The sequence below is a fragment of the Dryobates pubescens genome, chromosome 16 (genome assembly GCF_014839835.1).
Source record: "Dryobates pubescens isolate bDryPub1 chromosome 16, bDryPub1.pri, whole genome shotgun sequence".
NCBI classification, from domain to species: Eukaryota; Metazoa; Chordata; class Aves; order Piciformes; family Picidae; genus Dryobates; species Dryobates pubescens.
In genome coordinates, this window is record NC_071627.1 from 14,788,634 (window position 1) to 14,816,174 (window position 27,541).

Sequence of the window (27,541 nt, forward strand, 5' to 3'; positions counted from 1 at the left end):
ATAATATCTTGCTGCTGGCAGCATGTAGTACAGGAATCAATTCAATAGATCAGTAGGTAATTCAGAGGCTGCACTCTGGGTTTCTCATGTTTGTATTCATAACACTAAAAATACTTTTTATTAATACTTATTCAGCTACCCCTTCAGGCTGTGTAGCTGATCTGGTGTAACTCAGTAGCACCTTATAAGTGGAAAGCTAGGAAGTGTTTCAAAATACAGTGTACCTGGGTAAACTTTAGAACTGATGAAGCTTAAAAAGACAAATTTTACTTCAGAATAAACTTGAATTGCAAGCAGTATCTTGTACTAAGCAGTTAACATTGGGGTTTATATGAAGACTGAACTAGAAAGAAATCAGAGGCATTTACATATCTAATATGGAGTGGGTAGAAGTATACCAAGTTTTACCCTATAAAGAATGTATAACTTAATAAAACTCGACAATGCAAATTGATTACATTTATTGACCAAACTGCATCTTTTTGTTCACACAAAGACATTTCTGCCTTTTCAGATAAGTTAATTCCAGTGAAATTCAAATCATTGCATAAAGAATTAGTCTATTTCTGATCATTTCTAGTCTGTCTCACCATCATAATGCAATCTTTTCCATGGACTCATTTATGAAATTGACAATTCCTGAATATAATTTCCTGATGAAATTGCAGATGTTATGCATTGACTTAACAGCTGAGTCAGTTGAAAATTCCTAGTTTTAACCAAAGCAAAGCTGGCATTCAGTTAGAGTAATGAAGCTTTTAAAATTTACAGGAACAGCAGATATAAGTATTCAAGTGTAGAGTTTCAGATTGTTAGTTTTATTTAAACTTCTATCAGCTCTATGAAAATATTATTATAAACAAAGCAGGTATGAGATGAGGAGAAAACCATTTGCAGTAGTGCTTGAATACTACATTTGGCCAAAAGAATGCTTATTTGCTCCTCAAGGCATGTAAAGAATTTAGTACCTTAAAACTATTTGTAGATTTCTCTTGTTTATGGACTAAAAAATACAGTCATAATTGAGGTCACGTCTTGTTTTCACAAATTAATGGAGTCTTTGATAACAATCTAAATGTGTTGTATAATGATACAGCAAAATTGCACATTATATGGGTTATGTTGTTCTGTAGTGCTCCACACCTTGAGTATTGTGTCCAGTTCTGGGCCCCTCAGTTTAAGAAGGACATCGAGACACTTGAACGTGTCCAGAGAAGGGCAACAAGGCTGGTGAGAGGCCTTGAGTACAAGCCCTGTGAGGAGAGGCTGAGGGAGCTGGGATTGTTTAGCCTGGAGGAGGCTCAGGGGTGACCTCATTGCCCTCTATGACTACCTGAAGGAGGGTTGTAGCCAGGAAGGGGTTGGTCTCTTCTCTCTAGCAAGCAGCACCAGAACAAGGGGACATAGTCTCAAGCTGTGCCAGGGGAGGTTTAGACTCGAGGTGAGGAGAAAGTTCTTCACCGAGCGAGTCATTTGTCATTGGAATGGGCTGCCCAGGGAGGTGGTGGAGTCACCATCCCTGGAGGTGTTCAAGAGGAGATTGGACATGGCAGTTGGTGCCATGGTTTAGTCATGAGGTCTGTGGAGACAGGTTGGACTCAATGATCCTCGAGGTCTCTTCCAGCCTTAGTGATACTGTGAAATACTGTTTTACTTTGGATATCTACGTTAAATATACAGGTTAGGGTCTTTCCTTATCTGTGTTTGAAAGACCATGTATTTTGGGTTTGGACAGAATTAAGCATAGTTTGGCTTTTGAGTGGGGTTGGGGGCATGGGGCTTTGGTGTGGTTTTGTTGGTTTGGTTAGTTGGTTGTTTTCTATTTGGTTTTGTTTGTTAAGAGGTCTCTCAAGATGCATGGAATTCTGTTTCTTTACAGTTGTGTTAATGTGTTTGGTTTCTTTGGATTTCTTCATTTCTCTTAGTTAAACCTTCTATTTCAAGAGCTGCATCTTAGAAAACAGGGCTGAGTCTCATTTGTGCTTCGTTGCTAACTTCTACTTCCAATATATTTCGCTGACACTCAATTGCTATCACCTGCATCATCCAACTGCTGTCTGAAAATGAACTGCAGATCTTTATTCTTTGTACTTGAGTACCACTCCAGTCATGTCTGAGTGATGATTTTTTTTGAAGTAGTGATGCAGAACAGAATCATTTACTCCCCAAATCTCTACCCATTCCACCTCTAATAAGGACTTTTTCTTTACAGGTTTCTCTGTAAAGCCAGGTGATGGACAGCATTTATGCAGAGAATTGAAAGGCTTTGATTGCTTACTGATTAGAGGAAAATCATGCAAGAATGAGTTTCATATAGAAGGCAGATGAGGAGTGCTCTTTTTGTCATGAACTGGAAAAGAAATAAGAATGTAATGAACTAAGCAATGACAAAGTCACCTCTAAATTTTGTTTGCATAAGAGAAAGGCCTTAAGTTAGTAACATCACAGAATACAGCAAATTATCAAAACAATGGAGAGTAGGCTGTATCAGATGAGTGTTGAGGACTTTCATCTCTACATTTCTGGGGTTTATCTCTTACTTTATAGCTTCTGGTGAGGACTGGCCCTTGAACACAGTAGTGGATGATCTCGGGGCTGATGTAGTGTGTCATTGTATGATTTCTGTATCTTAAAACTGCTGGATTCTTTTTCTTTGTTTAGAAATTATAAAAACTTTAGTGGGGAGGGGTGTTTGAAAAAACCTAGATAAATAATAATGAAGACTAATATGTAACTGAGGTTTCTATTGTGCTATAATTTTGTAATTATGTCCTTAGTTCTTCTATTTTGTGCACTTCTGATAAAGCAGAACATGGGAAAGATGAAGTTAAGATACACTCTGTACCTTTGAGGGGATTGCAGGCTAGAACCAGAGCATACACAGAGAGTCAGGTCAGTGTTGAATAATGTATTACCAGAGTGCAATAGCTCAAGGTAACTGCTCATCTTCTCTTCTGCAGTATCCTGCTTTGCACAAATTCCCATCTTACAGCAACCGTGGTTTAGTTGATTAGATGGTGTTGGGTGATAGGTTGGTCTTGATGATCTAAAAAGGTCTTTTCCAACCTGGTTAATTCGGTATTCTCTGTATTCTGTAACTTTAGCTCCTGCTCTTCCTATTGCAACACAGTCAGAAATATTGGAGGAAACTCATATCCCCTAATTTCCTTTATATTAGTATTAAATAGATAAATACATTATTTATATTTTCTACAGAAATACATATGTATATATGCACATATAAACATATATACACACACACACATATATATATATATAAAAGAAATTTATCTGCTCTTTTTATGGTATTGCTTGTTTGGTTAGTTTGCCCATAACCAGGATTAAGAACTGACATTACTTGTAAGTAATTACATTTATTCTAAGATACAACTTGATGTTTTGAACACTATTATTGATCACGCCTGTGTCTCTACAAAGCATGTAATAGAAAAAAACCCACCATATTCTCTTCCTACCATACAAACTGATGTGGAGAACCAACTCTTCTCTTTTCCATATGAAAAGGTCCCTTGAAAAAATGGTAAGCAGTGGTCCTGTTGAAATTTAGTGTTAAGTTCTGATACAGCTTCCTAATCTGGAAGTTTCCACTTATTTATACATAGAATACTATGCTCTGACAAATAATGACTACTTCATAACTTCTCCATCATCTGCAAAATTTAAACAAAGATCAGATATAACATTTAGCTTCTTTAGTGTCACTTTTTTTCCCCATAGCTTTTAAACATTTTTATTTTGTGCATAAAGTCATTTTAAAGTACTCTGAAAAATTCAATAGATATTAATATACTCAAAATAGAAAATCAGAAATGCAGTCAGTGAAGAAAGAATGAATATAGTTATACTGAATTATAACCTCTGGGTCCCTACAACACAACTTTTTTGCAAAATAAGATTTATTTACAAATTATAAATATTTGCTCAGTGTCCATATTTTATTTTGTTAAGTAATACATAAAGGCTGCAAATGGGAAAAATTGACACAACTCTACTTTCAAACCACAATTAATTCAGTGCACTTACAAATACATCCAAGTGTGCCAGCCTGCAGCCAGTCAGGAAAAGCAAATTGCAAACATGTCATCTCTGTGCAAACAATAGTTATTATTGATTCAAATCTACTTAAATTGTCCCCATCTAAGATCTTCAGAGTTTTGTACTTCAGGGAGTACAAAAAGAGATCCCTCATGATCAGTCCAACAGTACAAGGGATATACTCCTCTTGAAATAGGAGGAGGAAAACAGCTGTAGCTAAGTCATCAGATAGTTTAAATTGTTATAGTGCCAATAAAGCAGTTGGCAACTTACTGGAATCAATTAGTCACCCTCTAAATATTTTCTCATAGAGATGAAGATGTTTGCTTAGATGAATCAAAAGACCCTGAATTTCTTGAATCAATGCAGCATTTCATGTTTCTGTTAAAATTAATTTTAATGTACTAAAATTAATTTCAAGTTAGGAGTCCTTAATTTTCATCTGGCTGCATGAAAAACTCTGTGCTTTTCACTCCCACCAGTGTTCATCACACCTGTAACAAAGCTGGCTTGGGCTTGAGTTCAATAGGCATATCTTCCCTAATTACATTCTTAAGAAGCTTTATTGAGAGAATATACAATGAAATAATAGATGAGTATGAAATATGAGAAAGAAATCCTGTGACTGTGTTGAGAGTGACAAAACACTATTACCTTTAAACTCTGAATCTGCTGACAATACTTTGCCTCTGGAACAAAGTTCTATGGAGCTTGCTACAGGCAGTTCAGTAGAATCACCTGATAAAATGCAGCTTGTTGCTATCCTAGGTATCAGAACTTGCTTCCAGGAAATTCCCTGGAGATGGAAGCTTGCATTTAGCTTGATGGTTAGCTGCATCTTTCTGGATATTCAGCTTTAGACCTTGAAAACTCCCTGACATTTCAGTTCAGCATTTTTAGATCCTGGCAAAAAAACTGCTTGTTATTGGCCTGAATGGACTTCCATTCCATGGTCACTCTTGACAAAAAAAGTTACACTAGCATAACTAACCAGCTACAGCACATAAGCAATAGTTTCTATTTCCTTCTTTCTTGTATCTTGTTCTTATTATCTCAAATTAAGAGATTAAAATTAAGTTAATCAGAATTCGTCATTCACCTTTTCTATGAAAAAGCAAGATGAGACTGAAGCTCCCTTTCACAGGATTTCATAACATTCCTTTGGGTCCTTTTCATGTCCTGCACACCAGTGTAGCTCCTAACCTTTCAGTGAAATCGTGTCAAGTTACACCAGTTCAGAATCAGTCCCATTTTAGCAATCCTTATTCTATTGTTTAAAAAATATCCCGTCATTTATATCACTGTAAACATTCAACTCTTTAGAACAGAATTAAAACAAATGCACATTCTTTTCTTTGACTATTGGACTTTTGTGGCAGAATCAATGTAAGAAATCTTAAAGTAGTTGGAACCCTGTTCAGTTTGTATCTTTTTCTTTTGTCCAGAGATTGTTTCCAGGTGATGTCCAATACAAATATTCCCTGTTTGGAAATTGAGAGCACCTGCAGAGGCCAAGCCTTTAGCTCTAAATGTCCTTCAGTGATTTCTTGGAGACCTTGAGCTGTTCCTTAGTTGGGCTGATAGTCATTACGAAGATGCATTGCAGTAGGTTCAAAAAACTAGAAGAAAAGTTTAGAGAGAAATCTGTTATGAGTTGTTAATGACTATGTTAACCAATAAAACCACTCAATGTCTAACTATCTCAGCAGACTTAGAATAGAAGTATATAACAAGGGAGAACTCTCTTAGAATTTGTTGTTCATTACCTGGATCAAGTTCAGTTGTCAGTATGTATAGCAATGACTGTTTTCTCCTGACCTTTACTTTTCCAGTGTTTAAACTGAAACATGATATAACAATCCACACTGCAAGCTTTGTAAATATTAACATAATGAAGCTAAATACTTTCCCAGTATTTAGTCTGCCACTTTTCTTGATTTGTCATATAGCTTTGATCTCCTTTCAAGAACCTCTTTATTGGGCTAGGCAAATTGTATTGTTTGCTATTGTATACAGGTTTTTTGTGGATGGCAGATGTTACTGTATTCTACATAAGAACACACACCCAGAGAAACATTCCTGTTCCATTTTACATGTATAAAACATGGGGATGACATATCTTCAAATTTTCCACCTAAATTAATCACAAACTGACCTTATGTAGCGAGGGAGTAAGTCCTCTAAGAGCAACTTTAATGCTTCATTTTTTTTCATGTTCTAAATGGCACAGTCATATTGCTACAGTTAAGCATCTGTCAGCATTACAGTTAAAACCTCGAGTGAGAAAGGGGGGGCTTATGGTACAAGTATCAGCATTTTCTGGGATATGAAAACTGACGTCTGTTATTTCAACTAGGGATTCTTCCATATACATACTTTCAATTACCTCATTTTTTTCTACTTTTATGTTGTCCTCTAGCTGTATTAGGGTTTAATAACATGCTGTCTAGCAAAATGAAGGCAGACAACTGTGTTAGCTTCATTTCTATACTTTCACCAATGTAACTGTTGTCCTGCAACAGTACTGCTGCTCCACAGTGGAAATTAGTTTACATTCAAATATTGTTTATGTACCAGGTTGCATAAGATGACTGCTACTTAAATGTTTTCCCAGTTGTTCCAATGGAGCATGGAACCACGTATTTCAATATTAAGGCCAGAAGGTAACTTTTTTCTCATCCACATATAGAAAGCATTCAGTTAAAGCACTTAATTTAAACTTGGGGTTTTTTTCCCCATTCACAGAATACTGTTATTATTATTTCAATGAACTGATTTTTTTTTCAATTTTGTTTTTTAACCAAAAGCCAAATGAACTCAACAAAGTAACTCAAAGAAAAAAAAAATACCTGAAATATTGCACAAAAAGGCACTTTGTAAATGAAACTAAAGTTCCTCATTAAACAACACTCTACTGATATTTAAACTTTTGGGCTTGAGTTGAACTGGCCTCAAAGCATGCCTTGCTTTGCTCATCTAACTTCTGTATCTCCTCTGTCTGAACAGAAAGGCTTACATATTTGTAATGCATGTTTTAAAAACAATCCTGGTTTTTTCTTGAGAGTAACAACTGGTAAAGTGACACACTATACTGATTTAGAAACCTAGTAATGTTTATCACAGTCATGATTAATTACAGCTGAGTACACAATCAGGAAAACAGAATTTATGAAGAAGAGCTTGATCAACATTTTTACACAATTGTTTACAGTCTTCATCATTCAAAACATCCCAGCTGTCAGTACTGTTCTGTTTTCTAAATCTTGCTGCCGGTTTTCTGTCAGTTTTACGAGACTACTTTTGAATTTGTGAGCATGTTGGTGAGCTTGCAAAGGTGGCATTTTAAAATTATTTATAGTCAGCACTATGTCCTAGACTTCAGAAGTATTTTAAAAGCCTAGTTCTAATATAAGAGTTAATATACAAGGCTCGGTGTAAATATTTCATCACTACCAGGGCAAATGGTAACTACGTTCCAAATATTTCTAGATCCAAAATGTGAATGGTTGAATAAAATCACTGGAGTTATGGCAAGCTACAGAAGCTGAGGACCCAGCCTCTAAACAGAAGCTGTAATGATTATGAATGAGCTTTTTTGATACTTCCCTCCTCTGATTGAGATAAGTAATTTGCACACGTAATCAATATTTTAATAGCAGGATCAGTAACTCTGACACAGATGCTAAATTTAGCATTGGGCAGATTTTGAGTGGCCAGGAGTTAGCAGCTGTGACCTCTTGAGAGAGACATCTGCAGGAACATTTGTAAGAGATAGTGCCTCCTATCTTCCTGCCCTCCTGATTTCATATAAACTGCTTGGCAGCACACTCCATCTTTGAGAGACAGCATTTCACACATCGTACTAGGAGCAAAAATCAGCAAAATTAGAGGCTAGTAGCCTCTGCTTCAGGCAGAGACAAGACACCACCAATCAGCTGATCAGCACTGTCTTGGTACTTTGAACTGTAACATCTCTTGGCCATCCATGAGATTTCCCTTGGCCTGCTTTACCTCTAATCTAGGAAATAAAGGTACAATCTGCTCACCACTCATACCAAATTGCCAGCCTCTGTTTTTATTGATGTAGGGACTCTGTGCAGTCAGTACTATCTAAATACCATCATTATCTCCCTAGCCGTCCTAAATAAAGCTAAATGTACCAATCATTGACTGCAACATACAGTGAGATTCCAAAACTCTATGGCAACCAGACAAATGAATGTATTTTTTAGCAAGAAAATGGGACACCATTAGCTGTATTTAGGCAAAAGGGGGAAATTAGAGAATTAAAGCACTGAAGACTTAAAGTTTAATGACTAATCACTAACTGATTATTCTAGACATGCTCAATTTTCAGGGCACACATGTCTTCTGGACCTCATGGAAATCTAAAGACATGCCCACTCTCTGCTTGATTCAATCAAATTCGGCAGCTTTACCTGAATAAAATAGTCTAGCTGTATGAAGAAACAGGAAAAATTAAAGAGTTAAAATTTATATAAAAAGGGAGTCCAGATTCACAATCTGTATACTGCAGTTGTCAATTCTTCACACTATGGGTAAAGGTTCAGAATTAATTACAAACTTTTTGGGAGACCGTTATCTTATTACTTCACTGAGCAAACCTTAGGAGATATTAAAGTTCTTATCTACTTCACTGCATTGCTTCAACAGATAATTCTACCATTCCTTACTGCAGATAGGAAGATTACAAAATGGAAGATTTAAGATTAGTTTGTTTGAGACTGGAGTCATATGTTGTCTTACACAAAGTGTTCTGCTCAATGCAACATGGCACAGAGATAAGTGTTTACATTTCTCATCTTCAAATGGCCTTTCTACTGTGTACAGAGTGCCACAACTGCTGGATAACAAAGATGATTTATTATCAGTAACTTTCCTCAGAAAAGACTGATTAACTGGAAGTGCAAGAGTAAATGAAAAATTAAATTCACATTGGTCAAGTAAACATATTATCAGTAAGTATGAAAAAAACTCTACTACTCACTTCCATTGTGTCTTTTGAAAGGTAAACAACCCAGTACACCAAGTTGAATCCTGCAAATGCCACTGGAAAGAGGATCCTAGAATACTGGTCTATTTTGCTTGTGCCTCCAATAGCAGGTGGTGGGGCTGCTGGAGGAACAGACACTGGTTGACACTGGGATGCAGTATTCGATATTATGCTGGCTTCAGGAGACTGCTCTGTCTGAGATGCTACAGAGTTTACCCGCTTCTTCAGGTTACAATTGGAGTCAGAATGCTGTACAAGAAGAAAACAAGAAAAAGGAGGGGAGAAAATGATGATTTTTGGACACAGAGTCTCAGGCTTTGTGATCAGTAGGCTTCTTGCCACCTTTTTACTCAACTTTCTGATTTTATTGCTGCTTCTCTGCTATAAAACAACCTAAGAATATCACAAAAATAATGTAAATAGAGAAGTACATTTGTAGCCTAAAGCTTTATTTTAAGAGCATAAAAGAGTATTTGCCTGTAATTTTAACATGGTAATAAACAGAAGCTACAAAGAGGAAAAGAAAAAAAAAAGATGGAATGAAAAAGCACTCAAGTTTTCTGTTAATACGGAGCAACAGAAATACCTTAGAATTTAAATAGCAATGATAATGTACAATATCTTAGTTGAGATTGATCTTAAAGCTTAATCAGTAAAGAATTGGAAAAAAATGTTTGAGATTATTGACGAAAAATCTTGTGCACAAAATTCCACAACATGAAGCAATTTTGGGGTTTGGATAAGCAGCTTCTTAGGTCAACAGAACTAAATGGTTAAATGACTGAAACTAACGAGGGAGGTTTGAGATAATGTAAATAACCTACAACACAACAACATACATATCTAATGTAAAATGAAATAGTAACACTTGAATGGTTTTAAGGTAGTAAAATTCTGTTTGATACACAATTTCCAAAGTCCTTCTTTGGAAGTGATTTAGTGACAATCATTCACTTAAGTGAAGCCCTGTCAGCATTTTGGGGATTTATTTTACAGGGCTTCTATGCATGGAAACGTATTTTAGTCAGAGAAATGAGTACATTGTTCAAAGGAGAAAAAGCATTTTCTAAAATACATCGCCTATGCTTGTACTTGGGTCACTTTCTACATGAAAGACTAGCCTAACACATCTCCTGTGTGACTTAAGAGTTGTAACAGGAATTATCCTTTTAGCGGTCCATGTTACTGCCAGGCTATCAGAACAAGCGATACTGCTCAACATGCCAAGTTCTGCTCATGGATGGATATGCTGGTATCCAACTGAAATTAGGGAAAGATGGATTCCTCACAACTCATTTTAGTCTCAGTAAAAGGTGGAGAGAAAAGGAAGGGAAAAATGTTTTTTTCTGCTTTATCTGTATATATCTCTTTTACATATTGCGTTTTTTCTTCCCCCCAAAACTCATCAACACTTCCAATTTGCCATAGCCCTTCTCCTTCCACTTTGCCATCTACACATCACATGGTTAGTGTCGTGTTTTGAACAGATATTAACTGGCATTCATAATCCGAGGCTGTGCCTATCTGGAACGCAGATGTTTGTTTTTATATTTTTCAGTAGCACAGCAAGCAACAGACACATTTAAATAGAGGATGATCTACAGATGTGTTACAGAAACGGAAAGAGGGTTATCCATGTCCACTTGCACTAATCATTATAATAATCCCACTCTATAATCAGACTGACTGACCAAGCCTGGGCTAGTGCTGTCATTCAAGTTGCTATTCCATTTTGCTGGTATGCCCTACTTTGAAGTGAACTGCAGAGGTCATAAGGTGGCTTGTTTTTCACTTCACTGCAAGGTAACTTTTTACCTGACATGTTTTAATGTATGGTGAGTCAAATTCTGCTCTGGATTATTCAAGTATGAATCAGGAGTTACTGTACTGAGGTGATGGAGTTAATAGGAAGAAGAACAGATGTAGCATATGGTCTGTGTATGATATTCAGTACTGAACATATTTATTATGTAGAAGTAGTAAAATCATTGTGATCGTCTGCATAGCATTTGGAAAAGCGTAATGCTGGTCATTGTTTTATTTATAATACTTATTAAATCTTATTCCTATTGAAGGAGAATGACTGCCACATGATTTCATCTTAAGTTGGAGACAGGGAGAACTGGAGTGAATGCATATCCCAAGAACCTGGGGAAGAATACTAACTTGAACATGCTCCCACTTTGGGGTCAGCTTAGGTTAATTTCTGTCAATGATTTGATATTAATTATATCTCATTACCTAAAACAGCCTGTTCTGATATTCAGTAAAACCACAGGTTTTTGTCATGTTCTTCACCTGCCGAGGAGATAATTTATAGTTGGTATAATTAAGGAAGTCCCTGAGTAGTTCTTTACACTGTCTTTAACACCCTCACATGCCCATCCAGCAAGTCAGAGTCAAGATCATATTCTTGTATACTACTACCCAGGATACAGAATTCAAGGCCCAACTTTATCTCAGAAGTATAATTAAGATGTTTCTCAGTGTGGTAGCTGACTGTAGATCAGACTTGCAACCCCAGCTGCTGCCACAACTCATATTTTTCATGGGAATTCATTGCTAAACCAAGAGGACAAGACAGTGAGACAAAATCATACAATTTTTTATTACAGTTGAATCCTGACCAGCAGCTACAATGATCTGTCTACTACATTTAGACTTAACTTTTTCCTTGACAGAGATTACCTAAAATGGCATCATGAATCTTAAGCAAAACACAGAAAACAGGAATGAATACTCTGTTTTCCATTGCTCACATAGCCAATCATTCAAACACTAAGGACTGTTTTGCAAGTAGCGAAAGCAACAAGAAGCAGCCTGAGGCTTGGCACACTGTGCCATAATGAAATGATGAATTTTGTTAAGTTACTGAATTCTGATTCAGAGGAGTACTCTTGCACTCATGTGGAATATTAATCCCATCAGGCAATTAAACTTGTCACTACATATGACTATCCAGTGACACGGAACAGATGACAAGATCACTATTTAATGTGAGATTCCACAAAACCAGACAAGGAAAAGATTAGAATTGCATACAAGCTTCTATTAAGTTTTTGCAGATCAGCTGCCTGATCCCCTAGAAAGTTCTCAAAGCAGTCTCATCTATAAAGGCACTGCCCTCTCACAACTCTCATCAGTATCACTAGAATTTACTTATGTTCAGACTATCACAGGAGGCTCTCAGTGAATTGTTTGGCTTCCTAATTTTTAAAAACACAGCACTGATAACCTTACAGTAAATAGAATTCTTTGTTGTTGGGGTTTTTTTTCTGTTTTTTATATGGATGCTAACTGTGACTTATGAATGCACTTTGTTGTGTTTTCCAAAAGATTTCTGCAATTTGTATTTGTAAAGTTCTCTACTGGTCTCAGTTTGTTTGTACTGCAAATGCATATGCTCACTATCATTTAGTTTATGACCTAGCAGTAACATGAATATCTTATGTATGCACTTAGATACTGGCTAACTTTAAACAAATGAGTATCTGTATGTCCTTACTTATCTCTTACTCACTTATGCTTCTTTTCCCTGCAAGCAATGCAGAAAAGAGAGGCTTATTAAGCAAAAAATGTATTATTCCTCCTTTTCTTTATAATTTATTAGACTAAGGATTTTGACCGTTGCTGACATTATGAAATACACACACAAACAAAAAACCCAGAAAACAAAAACCCCACAAAACTAATACTGAAACCCAATGTCTGCACAAGGCAGAATACTACATTAAATGCCTAACATTCTTTTTCTCTGTCCATCTCATTAGTAGATACCTTGAGCAATTTCAGTCATTCTGTCTTAGCTCCTAAAGAGAGAGTTAAGCATAGTTTAGCTCTTACATTCAACAGTGTGATCTGTAAAAATTCTGCTTAGTTACTAAACAATCCATATGCAGCACCTTGCCACAGGAAAGTTCACAACATTATGTAAGATCTCCTTTAGGGCATGCATTAAGACACCTCAATCTTTATAGTCCTGTGTAGCTTAAGTATTTATCTCATGCCAGAGGTTCATTATAACCTATAAATTAGACAATTTGTTGCATATCTCACCTGTGAAATCTAATTTTAAAAATGTGTATGGCAAACATCTATGAATGGTGTTCTGCATAGTTAAAAGCTGAATTTAGTCATTAATAGTCTTAGCTTTAAGCATCTCTTTAGGAATTCTTAGTTTCCTTTCCTAGAAACATGGGGAACAACATCCACATTTAAGTCTTTTTCATGCTTTGCCCTAATAAAAGACAGTTGGAACACGGAAAATCCATGTTCAAATTCTTTCTTAAGATTCAGAGATTGAAATTCACCTTTCCCAAAATATGGCTTTACCACCATGACTAGGTGAAGAGGCTGTTACCTTCTTATTTCAAGCTGGCTTACTTTGCATGGAAAATCTAAAGACCCATTAGAGGCAGAATCACAGCATGCCCATTGCATTAAAGTTACTATCATATAAACCAGGTAAGTGCTAAAGACAGCAGAGACTGAAACTCTGGTCATTCTATTTTCAAAGTGAATCTACTGCACTAGAGTCTCATCCTAACATTTAGATGTAGCATTTCAGAAGAATCATATAATTAGCACGGAACCTCTGTCAAATATGTGTATATTAAACAGATTTAAATGTTCAAAGTCATGTTTGTCTCTTAAACTTATCAGTGTCAGTCCAAAACAATCCCTGTGTCTACATTTACTTAGTGAAATTTCTGCAGTATGTGGAAACTACTTCGAGCATCTACATGAGACAGAGCCACACAAACAGCACTAGAGAGGTTAGGTTGTGTTTTTTTCCTATAATATAACTTTGTTTAGTTTGTTTTCACTGGCCTCCTACAATAAAGGTACTGGGATTAGACTTCGCTGTTGAACAAAAAAAGGTCTAAATCAAATGAATCTAGAATTTTGCTATTTTAGTGTATGATATCAGCTAATTCTAAACCTTGCTTACTGCCCTGCATTGGCTTTGCCAATCAGACAAATATTTAACTCAGGCATAACCAAATAATGAGCATCTACTGAGGTGACAAAAAGTCAATGTAATTGAAAACTTTTGTGTGGTTTTTAATAGTCTATTTGATAATTTGCAATTTTGGAGGAGCAGGAAAGTCTCCCTAATTCAATTCAAAGTGTCATGTTCTTCGTCAAGCCTCAATGCACTTATCTGTTTCTTGGATGAACTCACAAAGGGTAGTTGATAATTCATAGAAGTGCTCTCCTTTCAGTTACATTAGGATATTCATTAAAGACACTCAATATAATCTGACGTCATTATAGAAAACTAAATCCTCTACACCGAAGTGACATATGGCTGCTCTGCAGTTGGGCAGGGTTGTTAAAGAGAACAAGAATCCTTTTCTGCCCAAGCCATGTTATTTTGGAAACACAGGGATTAGGCTGTCTGTAGGGAGAGCTTCCGCTCTCCCAGCAGTATTTCACTGCTCTGTGCTGTTTTCAGTTAAAACAACAGACCCTTTACAACATAACTGTAATCAAACTACCACCCTGTAGCAATCTTTTCCCTTTTACTTGTCATCTCTCACGTGGAAAGGGTGTCTTTTATCCAGGGCAAGTACTCCCTGGTCACTTCACAGAGCATTACTTCAAATGGTGCACTCCAGACAGTATCACCAATTCTCCTTCCCCTATAACATCCAGTACTGGGATATTTCTGATGAATATGAATTATTTCTATTAATATAGAAAATACACATATGATATAGATAAAGAAAGCTAGATACCACTATGTGGGGCATTTTATATATACATATATGTGTGTGTGTGTGTATATATATATATATATGTAGTTTCCTTTTACATGCTAGAAAAAGGTTGGTCATCACATGAATAAAACCAGGTTTCTGTCAGGGTCCAGATGACTACTCAGCTTGTTGCCATCATATTTTGGAGTGGAACACCCATAGTTTTGTATTTCACACAGGGATTGCCTGCAGCTGACAAAGAGAACAAGCCAAATTCTGCCCTCAGTTAACTGAGGTAAATAGAGTGGCTTTCCTGGAACCAGAACAGGCATGCTGGGCTATCATCAGTTAACTGAGTACAGTCAGACCACTGTCTCCCTTACAGAAACCAGTGTAGTCCAATGACTTCAGCAGAGTTTCTCCTACTTTCATTAGTACAGTAGAGCACAACTTGGTCTTCTGCCATTTTTCTTTTCTGAGTGTACAGGGATTTTGGCTACAATATAAAAAAAACCCAGGAGAAAAAGTTTTGTACTTTTGAATAAAGCAAAATTTAAAATAAAATTAAGTAAAACTTGAGATGGAAGGAGGCTTTCAGGTCATATTTTGGATAAAAGATAGTTGAAATTTTAGTTTATGCTTGGCATGGTCTGCAATGATACACAGACCATGTTAAGTATCATCCACAAGTACTGGAGGAGCCACAATCATTCAGAGTATGTTCTAGTGTACCCGGGCAGAGGGCTATTTTTTGAAACAGTTGTCTTCTAGAGTCTGGGTAGGGGAGCAGGGTGAGGGTAGCACAGCATCTGCTGTGAATTCACCTGCAGTAGCGTGTGCTGAGTAGGCCAACTTGTTTTCATATCACTCAGCAGGGACTTCCCTATGATGAACTCAAACTTGAATATGGAATTGTGTGTAGGATATTTCAGATCTGTTATTCCTCTTCGTCGTGTAGTAGCTATCAATATTGTCCTCATGCTACATAAATCCAAGTGATCTCTTTAGTTTGCCATCCACAAAAAAAAAGTCAGAAAAAGGATTGAGTTTTAGTACATTTTAAAGTTCCTTCAGTCTTAACAGTATTTTTATTATTTTACTCTATCGTTTCATTGTTCTATTCATTCAGTCCAGAGTAATTCTCAGTCAAATAGCATGATACTGGCCAGGGCAGGGTGGGGGAAGTATATCCTAAATATTGGCAAATGCTACTCTCTTTTGCTCTTATTGTTTTTTATACAGTTTAAAGGTTTACTAGTTAAAATGAATGGAAATATGAACATTGCAAAGACTGCTAAAACTAAATGAGCCATTCTGCTTTCACTTCAATGCAAGATCATGCAAACATTTGCTTCCAAACTCCTTTTAAACTTTTTGGCCTTTCATTTTTATTCTCTTTATATATAGCTGTGCTTTAAAAATTTACATATTTAGTGAAAACAAAATACATTCATCACATCTTACAATGTGCTCACGTTTTTTCAGTATTAATTGTAAGCAGCTGCAATATGGCTTACAAGCACACTGCTTCCCAGTTAAAGTGAAGAATGTTTGTTGATTAGCTCTAAATAAGGAGCACTAGCAAGATGCTGTGGTTTCACTACTATATGGAACTCAGAACGTACCTAAATGTTGCAACTTTTAACTATTGTTTACAAGCATATGTTTCACAACTGCCACATGGTGGGTAAGGTGCTGCCAGAATAGTAACTCTTAGATTGACTTCCTTATTGGACTACAGACTCAAAGGTCTTGCAAGTCTCTGAAACTCTGGTGGTAGTAGAACTGATTTTGAAATCAGGGGGGCTAGAGTGATAAATATATTAACATATGTTGTGAGACAGCATATATTATATAGCCTGAGATGTAAGGAATAATATTTACAAGCAATTCTGGCATACTTTTTTATACTGGAAAGCCTTTCTGTATTTTGCATATACTGAAATCTATCTTTAATCTTTATATTTTTCACCAAGCTTCCACCAACACAGATTTTTATGAAAGCAACAGATGCCAAGTTTATGTAAAGGCTAATTCCTCTTCCTCCAGATGACCCACTTAGGGTACTACAGTGATCACATAATCATCTGGCCAATGCATATAGTGATAGAATGGTTGGGTTGGGAAAGATCTTAAGGATCATCTAGTTCCAACCACCCTGCTCTGGACAGGAACACCTTCCACTAGACCAGCTTGCTTAAAGACCCATCCAACCTGGCCTTGAACACTTCCAGTGATGTGGCATCCACAACTTCTCTAGGCAACCAGTTCCAGTGCCTCACCACCCTCCCAGGGTGGTGGTAAGTAAATTTACCCCCCTTCAGTTTAAAAACATTACCCCTTGTCCTATAACTACATGTTCATTCCATTGTACAGAGTCTGACCATACTGCCTACAGCACTGCTCAACAAAAGTATTATGGGTAACAGCATAATGGCTTTCCTTAAATATCTTACCAAATAAACATCTCTCTAGTAAATGATACCACAAATTTAAATAAACAGTATGAATAAGTGAAGTCTTTTCATTTCCTCAAGTAAGAATAATGTCTTTGAGAAATAGACATGATCTGGTTACATAATCTCTTTCAGGTTAAGATCACTTTAATATTGTTTTACATTCACTACTTCAGCTGCCTCTTCCTATATGATGCTTATTATCAGAAAAGCAAGCAATTACCGAGACAATCTCGTCCTCTGCCGGTACAGTTGCTGCTGATAGTGCTGCTGCCAGTGCTGCTGCCCTGGCTGCCTTCCTCATTGCTCTCTGAGTCTGAAGATTGGTAAAGTAGTTGACAGCTGCAAACTCAATAAGTGCAGAGAAGACAAAGGCAAAGCACACAGCTATAAACCAATCCATGGCGGTAGCATAGGACACCTTGGGCAAAGAATGGCGTGCACTGATGCTTAAAGTGGTCATTGTTAGAACTGTAGTGATTCCTTGAAAATAAGAGAAAGAAAATAGGGGCATTAGAATGTTGCTTCAGCCCTGCTACTCTTAAATTCATATATATTTTTCAAAGGCCAACTTTTTGGTTTTAGCTGTCATCCTATGTACCAGCTAACCAACAAGACTGCTGAGTATTTTGCATTCTTAGTAATTCAAGTCCACTGACTTCAGCATCTAAAGTACCTGAACAAACTTCCTTAATACATTGAGCAGACTGAAAGTTAACTACATACTACACGTGGTGCAGCTTCCTGGAACTGTGATAAAACAGGCTCAAACTATGAAAAATACATGTGAGGTGTTAGTAGGTGGAATACTTGGCAGAAGTCTAGATTAACATACTGGCATTTCCTAACAGCCATCCTCTTTCTCCTGTTGTTGCACAAGATAGATCATGGCTTACAGAACCCTCAGTGAATCAATCAAATTATGCATTCACATCAGTGGCAGGCTATCATCTAAATACTTCAAGCAATGTCTTTGGTCCTCTGTGCTGTTGTCTTTAATCACTGGATACATTCTTTCAGATTTACTTACAGCACCCACAGGCACAAAAAGGGAAGGACAGAAAAGCTCCTTTTGTAGAGCTGCTTATCTATTTTCATGTAACAAATCTAGGCATGTAGCTCATGGGCCCCATAGTGCTCTTCAAGTGAATTCATGAATTTATTCTTTCTGGATTGGATTGTACAGCATTAATAATGTAGGAAATATACTTACTTCCCACTGTTGCCTGATACACGCAAAAAGTGCAAGAACTCATTCATTAACATGTTAAGCCTCTATGACTCATGTTTGGTTATAATTATGCCTGCTAGAATGTGGAAACTGCAGATATTTAAAGACAGTAAGGGGGAGAATACCCTCTTCTGCTCTCTTCTGCAGTTGGGAAAGGGTAGGTGGGAAAGTAAAGGATGTTATGATGCCATGTTGTGATGATGAATCAGTATAATATGAATGATGCTCAGTGGAAAGGACGCAGTGTCACTGCATATTGCAGCATCAAGACAAAGTAACTTGATTATTTTCAGTTTTTTGCAACTCTTTTACATGCTGTAGCTTGAAAGCTGTCTGAGGTTAACTACCGTCCCAATGTCATTACTTAACAGGTTTTAATGAAATGCAAATAGGAGATGGTATAAAAATATGTAGGTTCTCATACTTCTCCCCAAACTGCCAGACTCATTTAATAATGTGAATGTAAGTATGCTGAGATTTACGCCACTTTCAAAAGTCCAGAATGAACTTCTCAATATGATGTGTGATTAGATTAGAACCTGTCCATGTGCTAGTTTGTAATAAAAAATGATATATTCTGTGTCTGAATAACAACTTTCTGCAGGAGGAATTTAAACACAGGAATAGGACTCCTATTCTATTACAGATACAGATAAGACTTCTCTCAATGTGGAGTGAATGTTGATGAAATTCTCTGCAGTGTGGAAAACTACTTTATCAAACTGAATGCCAAATTACTGTTGGTAAACTCTGTAACTGATGATTGTTTACCCTTGTCTTTCCACTCTGAACACTTCTTGTTAAGTTCTCAAGAATCTGTTACATAATGCAATTACTGAACTATCAAATCCCTTTCTATTAAAAAATGAAACTAAGAACTCAAAATACCTTTCCCTATCTGAGACTTTATTATAAATAAAATTTAGTCACTAGATATTAATTTAAAATTCCCAGGGTGACCTGCTAGGAATGCAGAAGCTGAGCTGACTACTACCTTTTTGCAAAATAACAGATGAACTTTTTGACAGGAATAAAAAAAGATTAGATAAAGGCATATAAAAATGTGAAACAGCCACTGCTGAATGGATTTGGAGCATACTTAAAATCAGGCCTCCAATGACTGTGCTTCTTGTTCTAGGAAATTCTTGAAAATGTCATGCTTCATAAAACTTCACACATACATATACACATATATGCAGAGCTATGCACATAGCTCCACATAAAATAAGCCATTTCATGCTACCAATTTGCTGTTCTTTAAAATGACACAGTTACAGAAAATGTAAGAGTGCCTCTTCAAGTCTCCCATTTTTCACTTGCATGTCTGTAAAGAGCAGGTGCTTATGACAATTAATTTATCTTTGCAGCATGTTCAGAGTATTTATTGTAATATTATCTACAAGGGTAACTGACATCCATTTTGGAGGCAAATAGAGTTACTAAATGAATTTGCTCTCAGAAGCTGGTTTTGGAATACCATTGTTATTCTTCTATCAACTTCTCTCCTCTAAAACTTAACAATTTGGTAGCTAAGAAGAAAAAAATGATACTGTGGAATTCAAGGATTTACAATATAATTTGGAAAGAAGACATTTCCATATTAAACCTTCTCCATTTAAAAACTTTCCTTTTTTATTTGGGCCTGAAAGTATTTTTTGTCATAAAGAATTTGCCCTCTTTTCCTTTTATGAAGGTATTCAGAACCCATTGGATTTTGAATTAGTAAGGATTATAAATTCAGACTGTGTCTGGGAGAAATAAGAATGGAATAAGGATTGAATTATTCTATAGAAATGCAAACATCACTAATTTTGCACAATACTGAGAAAGGTGTCTATTTTTATAAAATATTTTCTGTTTCTAGTATTGTATTTACTCTTCAGTGTGACATCTAAAGAGTTGTTATTCCAGGGTTTGAGGTCTCTATGCAATTATTACTGAATCATCTAAAGACTTATTTAAACATCATTTCAAGCATATAGAATTGACTTCCACTGCTGTAGAGAATGTAACTGTATACAGTCCAGAAATGTGATATAAAGCCAAATCAGGTACATCATACTTGCTGTGCAAATTCCCTATATACATTTTATGCTTCAGTTGCAGTAGACATCCTTGAAAAATCTGCTGCCTGGTATTTTAGTATTTTTAAGTACTTACAGAAATCTCAATTGCCAGAAAATAATACTTGTAAGTGCTTAATGATGCCAAACTGCATCTCAACTCCCAACTGGGATTCAAAGAACAGAAGTTTTGATCTTTCTTCAGAGGCACCTGAGAAAGCTGTGTTCACTTAACATTCCTGTAAGTTTGCAATGCTTTTATGAATACCATTTCATGCAGGTAGACAATGCCCATTAACCAAAATGAAATTATACAAATTCTGCAGCCTGCTAACTACAGTTATAGACTCATTTTGAATTATGAGACTTGCATTGTTTATGCTTAGGGAACATAAACCTGCTTTTTTGTTGCTGAAGACAAGTCTCACAAAGGGAATTTTTTGTATAGAAATACTGGGTTAAGAGAAAACAGATAGGATTGCAAAGCATGTATGTATGAGTAGTGGATTCATGAAATTTTTTATGAGTTTTATTATTTTTGCTGAGTTTTTTATGATTATTTTTCTAGAGACAGCAATTCAGTCAGTGCAAATTTATGCTTTAACAGTGAGTGCAGTTTCAGAGCCTATTGATATTGAAGTGGGAGGTTTGTGTCAAATTTAACAGCAGAGCACACACTAAAAATTGAAACAAAACTCAAAGCTTTGGGAGCATTAATTCAAACAACTAGGTAGAAAAAAAAGGCCCTGCTGTTCAATATAGCAATGCTTCTCACACTCAACTCCAACCTGTGCTAGGGACAGGATTCACCTCACCTAACTTGATCATCTAATGTCCTTGCTAGTTGTTTAGATATCTTTGTAGACAAGGGGAAGAGAGCACTTCAGAATAAGTGTTAATGTACCTTATGTCAGATGAGATTAATTCCATCCCATGTGATTTTTACTTTTTTAAAGATTGGTTTCATAAGAGAATAAATCAATAGAAAAATTCCTCTTTTAAAAAATGGAGACATTGACATTTACTCTGAAACTGTCTCTTCCTGCATACCAAAAAACATTACAAACAAGTCTGGCTAACCAAACATTCAAAGGAAAGACTGTTGACCCTTACAGGCAGAATGAATATTATTTGGTTTCATTTTAATATTTACTTTTGTCCACCAAAACATCCTAGCTGTCTTTTCTAATCCCCACTGGACTACAGTAGCTGTTTGACACAACAGATTCAACACAGTGAATGAAATGAAAGACAAAAGAACAAAACACAAATACCAGCCACAGTTCTTGCTGGAACAGATTCTTTGTTGATCCAAAACACAACTTGAGACAGGACTACAGTCATGATGCATGGAATGTATGTCTGAATGAGATAGTAGCCTATTTTCCTTTGAAGATGGAAATAGAGCAGCTGAAGTGAATATTCACCTAAAACAAACAAGCAATGAAAGGAATGAATGAATGGTGTTTGTGATGCTGAGCTGTTCAAAGACCTTAATGCAGCGTACCAAAAACTGTTCTGGCTGGAACAGACTCCTTGTTAATCCAGAAAGACACCTGAGAAAGAATGACTGTCATAATGCATGGAGTATATATCTGTATCATGAAGTAGCCCATCTTCCTTTGCAAGTGGAAATAAACTGTCATGATTACATATTCACCTGTTAAGAGACAAGTACGGTACCATTATTTTGGCAACATATGAGTAAATGCTATTGGCTTAAACCAAACATACTATGTTCAGAGTAAAGGACTTAGAGGCCTCCTAGTGCACAATAAAAATAAGCTGATTAAAAAAAAAAATGGGAAAAATGAAAGTGACCTTACAGAAACAGAGGAGAATAATATTAATGTTATGTGTTGCTTTTACTGGGTGGGGACACAGGGGAAATCCCTAAGAATTGCATGAAAATTTGTATGCTTGCAGCGACTGTTCTGAAAAGCTTTTAAGTGACAATGGTTAGATTTTTTTCCAAGGATTTCAATTTTTAAAATAGCAAAATACAATTAAACTAATTCAATTCTATATGAAAAAAAAACATTATTTTCAAGCTGTGTTTTAGAATGTCAATAGTTTGCACAAGGCAACAGCTTACCTGTGTTAGATTTAATTGTTTCACTAGATACAGTTTGTCCTATGAGGTCATACTGGAGGAGACTGGAAGATTCTTGTGGTACTTCTACCGAATGCAAGGGTCCTTTTTTCCATGTATAAATTATTTCACTTTTTGGATAAGCATCTGAGTTACACAGGGAAAAAATACTGTTATTAATTTATGTCATTTTATAGGAAAAATAAGTAAAATGATCCCTTTTGTGTCTCAAAATACCCATGAAAACACGCATCTTGCTCCAGCAAGTTCCTAACCTCATTAATGACAAAATGCAAAAAAACCCCCAAAACTTAAGAGAATGGTTGAGGTGGGGACTGATAGGCACTATCATTTGTTTCTTTCTTTGCATACATATTAATTACCACAGATCAAGGATATATTTTCTAAATTGATTACCACAGATCAGCTAAATATTTGCAAAACTAGAAGCAATATGGGAAATGAACCACAGCTTTTATGTCTTGTTGAAGGACCCTCTTTGACTACTAGCCATGTAAGAATAATAAATAATAAAATCTGCTTCAACAGTCACCCTTCAGTGAATAAATTCAATTCCACATGAACAATATGAGTCTCAGAGAAGAAATAAGATTCTAGTATTAAAAAAATACAATTACAAATTTCAGCTAAGTCTCTTGGGATCTCACTTGTGATCTGCTCATGTATGTGTAGACCAAATGTATTACTATAAAAAAAACTGAAAAAGAGAAAAACTTACAGCTTCCAAACTTCAATGGACAAGCATGTCCATCCATAGGGAAGTTCACCAACCGCATAGGGCAATCAGCATTAATGGTTAGTCTAGAATACATTACAGTAGATGACAATGAAAAAAAAAATGGTATGCAGGTACACTGGTGAAAGAATCAAAGCCAAAGTTCAACCAAAAGCACAAGAGTAGGTTCTCACCTCATTGTGTAAAGAATAGTTCCATTCTGCATAATTCTGAAAAGTTTGTTAGGAGTTGTCATATTATGAGCAATTGATTTTTTCCCATTTCTAAAAAATGTGTCTGGTGTCCAAATTTTACTGACCATTAAATTGTTCAATCTCAAAATTTCAGTTGGCCCACTAAACTTCAACCTCTCATCAGTCCACGTTTGCCGAAAGAAGACGTCCATTGTGTATTCCTGTGGAAAATAAATAGGTGGTTGACTTACTTGCGAGGGCCAGCAGTTCCAGGCTGCTGTATATATGGTAACTCCATGAAAGAACCTAACACACGTCAATGGCATTTCATTTACTGCTTAAACACTTAATCCTATTACCATTAAGTAGCTACTAACAAGAAAAAAGTCTATGAAACATATCCTATCATATTATTATTTAAAGAATAATTAAAAATTAATCAGTAAACATATAATTTTATATTTATAAGAAAAAAATCATTGTGCTCTCAGAGATAATAATTTACTTCAAAGTGACTGAGGTCTAAGGAAATATAAATGTCTAATTTAGTATCTTTTCAAAGTGCAAGAAACAAACTATCAATGTTTAATTGCCAGGCATAAAAAGACAGTGCCTCTTCTGCAGCTTACTTTGGATAGTCACAAAGAGAGTCACATCACTGTAACATTATGATGTCAAGTTAATATTAATCTATGTTATTTTCCTTAAGGGTTCTCAGTACTATTCTCAAAAGCCTTTGGAAAGGAATTCTCTATAGAAGTTGTTGAGGAAATGGAGCTAAACCTTGACCAGAGACAAACTGTGTAAGAAATAAATATTATGCCTTCTCTTTGACTGATGAACAGAGATAGAAAACAGGTTTGCTTGTACCTTGGGGCCCACAGTTCCTTGCCTGGAAAATGGACTACAGGCTTGGGTGAGCAGGTATGGGAGAAATTGTACAACATCAAAAAATAGCGACCAAAGTCAATTTCCAGAATGAGAACAGCAATGCCATCCTCACTGCGATGGCTTAGTGTTTTCCTGGGACTGCTGCTGTAATTAACAATGTTCACCCAAGTCTGAAGCTACCTTTACTTGGGGGCACCCAGCAGGACAAGCAGCAGTAGTCTCAGAAATAGCACCCTTCCCCTGCAACTATGCATTACTTTGTCTTCTAGCATGCAGCCTTCCTGCACACCTGTGTCAGGCCACAAATGCTTACAATCCTCTTACGGAGACTGAAAAGGTATCTTTACCTTCCCATCCGAGCCTATACCCGGGGCTAATGTTGCCCTCTTTGCCCAGCCTCGGGCCTGGGCCTCAGGCTGCCCCGGGCTGACTCAGCCAGGGAAATAGCTATATGCAGCTCCAGTCAAACTGCTCTGTTGGGCCCTAGAGATTGTCAAGAAGATTAAGCTTAGTAATCTGCTTTAATGACGGTCAACTCAGATGCCACCGTAATGAATCCCAGGAAAGCAGCACAGGGGCGGAAAGCGGGGCCCTTACCATCTCCACGTCCGATACTGGCCCAAAGCTGGTCACGTAGATGTCCGTTTTGACTTCTGTCACGGCGCCTGCGGGACACGGGGAGGAGCGGTGTGCGGAGCGGGGTCTGGGCTGGTGGGACCCGGCTCTCCGCTGCAAGACGCCTTACGGGCCGTGGAGCCAGCGCACCACCGGGCCCGTTCCCCAGTAACCGACGGGCTGGAGGCTGGCGGGACGCGGGTAACTTTCCGCCTCTGCCCCCCGGCTCTTAGGTTTCACCACCCCCTCCTGCCGGGGCCAGGACAGGACCCTGCCCCCGCACCCGCTCGGGCAACCGCGAACAGGGAGTCGGCTTGCTCCCGCCCACCCGCTTTCACTGAGCCGTGTGCTGTCATGCTCCTACGAGTTTCCTTCTACCTCCAAATCCCGGTCGGAGCCTGTTGTCGTAGCCGTCCAACAGCTTGTCCAGGATCCGAGTGATGTTTTCCGAGTAGGGGTCTGGCCCATCGCCCTGGTCTCCCAGCGCCTTCTGCATGCTGCCAGGAGAGGCGAGTCCCGCCTCAGCCCTCGAACCGGACTCGTGTCCCGTCCCCTCGCCTCAGCCCTCGAACCGGACTCGTGTCCCGTCCCCTCGCCTCAGCCCTCGAGCCGAACTCGTGCCGGTCCCCCTGCCTCGACCCCCTCTCCTAGCTGGCGCCGGCCGAGTAGCCGGTCCCGAGGGGAGAGCAGAGGAGGGAGAGGGCCCATCCCCCGCTCGTCCGCTCCTCCGGGCAACGGCGGGGCAAGAGGGGGCCTTCGGGTGTCGGTGGGGCTAAGCCCAGGCTGGAGCTAGCTCACTCACCTCACAGCGACACATACCCAGGCAATGAGCAGAGCCATGCCTCAGGTATGTGTGAGGACGTCTCAGGTGCCCTCAGACCCGTCAGCTGGAGCAAGTGGTGGTACTCATCCTTCTCCTCTCGGCCAGGGGCTCCGTCGGTTTAGGATATTGCAGAGTCTAGCTGGGTCACCCTCTTCCCCGCGGTCCTCGGCCGCCCTCTGCCCGGGGTGGGGACGTGGGGGGTGTTTGTGGCCGTGTGCGTCCTTTGGATTCGCCACCGCCGTTCAGCCTCATCTGACTGTTCCAGTGGAGGAATTAGGGTTTGAAGGGACGGTGCACGGTCGGAGAGCAGTGACAATAATCGAATAAGGCATTAGGGGAGATTAAAAGGAAGAAATCCACTGCTAGTTTTGGCATGGAATTAGCAGGGACCCGTTAGGAAATCTGGAAAAGCGCTGGCATCTTGCTGATAGAGATTATGTTAGAAATGGCCTCAGCTTTTATTATGTTTATGGTTCACAGGGAGATTATTATGCAGTTTCTACATCATTAGAACTTTGGGCGAAAAAAAAAAAAAAAAAAGGCCAAGCACAAAACCCAACAGTTTCCAGTTTACTGTGTGTTTTGACCTCTCAACAGATTTCCCCATGATCAATCCTACAGAGAGCTTGAATACCTAAACATTTTAGTATATGAACATTGAACAGTAAAAGTTGGGTTTGGTTCAGTTTTGGGGATTTTTAATTTTTTTTTTTAATACTAAGCTGTTTGGATGGTTACATACACAGATTTTACTCGGACATTAAACCAGAGCATTACTAGGACTTTTGTTAGAATTGGAGCTCTTTACTTTTAAACCACTGGGATTGTATAGCATTACTAATTTTGTCCTGGTAAGTACTGACTTGATCATTACTGTCCTCTTCTTCAGTAAGTGTGTTAATGTAGTTTGTCCTAAAGGAAAATAAGTTCAGTCTGCTCCAGCTTTTTCTGTGACATTATTACTTCTTGTAAAGCCAATGAATGATGTAGCACCTATGTCACTTAGATACACTGCAAATAAAGCAATTGGATCCGTTTTCTTTCATCATGGTAATACAGAGGAACAAGTATCTAGCATTAAACAGTTTAAAGGCCCAGCTTGACAGAGTGATGAGCCATCTCATTTAAACTATATTCTTACCCTGAAAGATTGAACTAGATGATCGTTGAGGTTCCTTCCAACCTAATACTCTATGAAACTAACTAGCCCAGAGCAAATTAATTGTTTTCATAAAATATTTCATATACCACATTTGTGCTACCAACTTTGAAGGACATATATTTAATTATCAAGCAACAGAAAGTATTTGCCTGAAACTAGCAGAACCATGTATATTTCAGCAGTAAATCTAGATGAAGTCCAGCACTGAGGCTCTGTGCTCAAAATTTGTGTTTAAAAGAGATTGTAATGCTACAAAACCAAGAAAATACAAGAATGCAATTAAAAGTACAGAATGTCCTCTGTCATCGAGTTCCTTTCCCTCTTGTCATGAACAGTAGCATCATATAATCTGCATAGGTGGACTGAGTGAACACAGCCAGAACACTGTCTTTGCCTTTCAACAGTTGTGAACCTAAGCTCCTGAGAAGCTTTGGTGCTCTGTGAGTACACCAAAGATGTAATCTCTGTGAATTCATCATGAGCTAGTATAGCTCAATATTTTTGTT

At 37.6% G+C, this 27,541-nt stretch overlaps 1 protein-coding gene across 1 annotated transcript; it reads right to left on the reverse strand.

The window, feature by feature from the left end:
* Positions 1-5,425: 5,425 nt before the first annotated feature.
* Positions 5,426-25,575, reverse strand: GABRA6 (gamma-aminobutyric acid type A receptor subunit alpha6). The gene is made up of 9 exons (XM_009902286.2): positions 25,429-25,575; positions 25,033-25,100; positions 23,545-23,765; positions 23,354-23,436; positions 22,618-22,761; positions 22,030-22,182; positions 17,452-17,711; positions 9,065-9,319; positions 5,426-5,675 (listed from the first exon to the last, which is right to left on the reverse strand). Exons 1-9 carry the CDS (start codon positions 25,544-25,546, stop codon positions 5,625-5,627), a joined length of 1,353 nt encoding a protein of 450 aa, XP_009900588.2. The 5' UTR covers positions 25,547-25,575; the 3' UTR covers positions 5,426-5,624.
* Between the last annotated feature and the right edge of the window lie 1,966 nt (positions 25,576-27,541).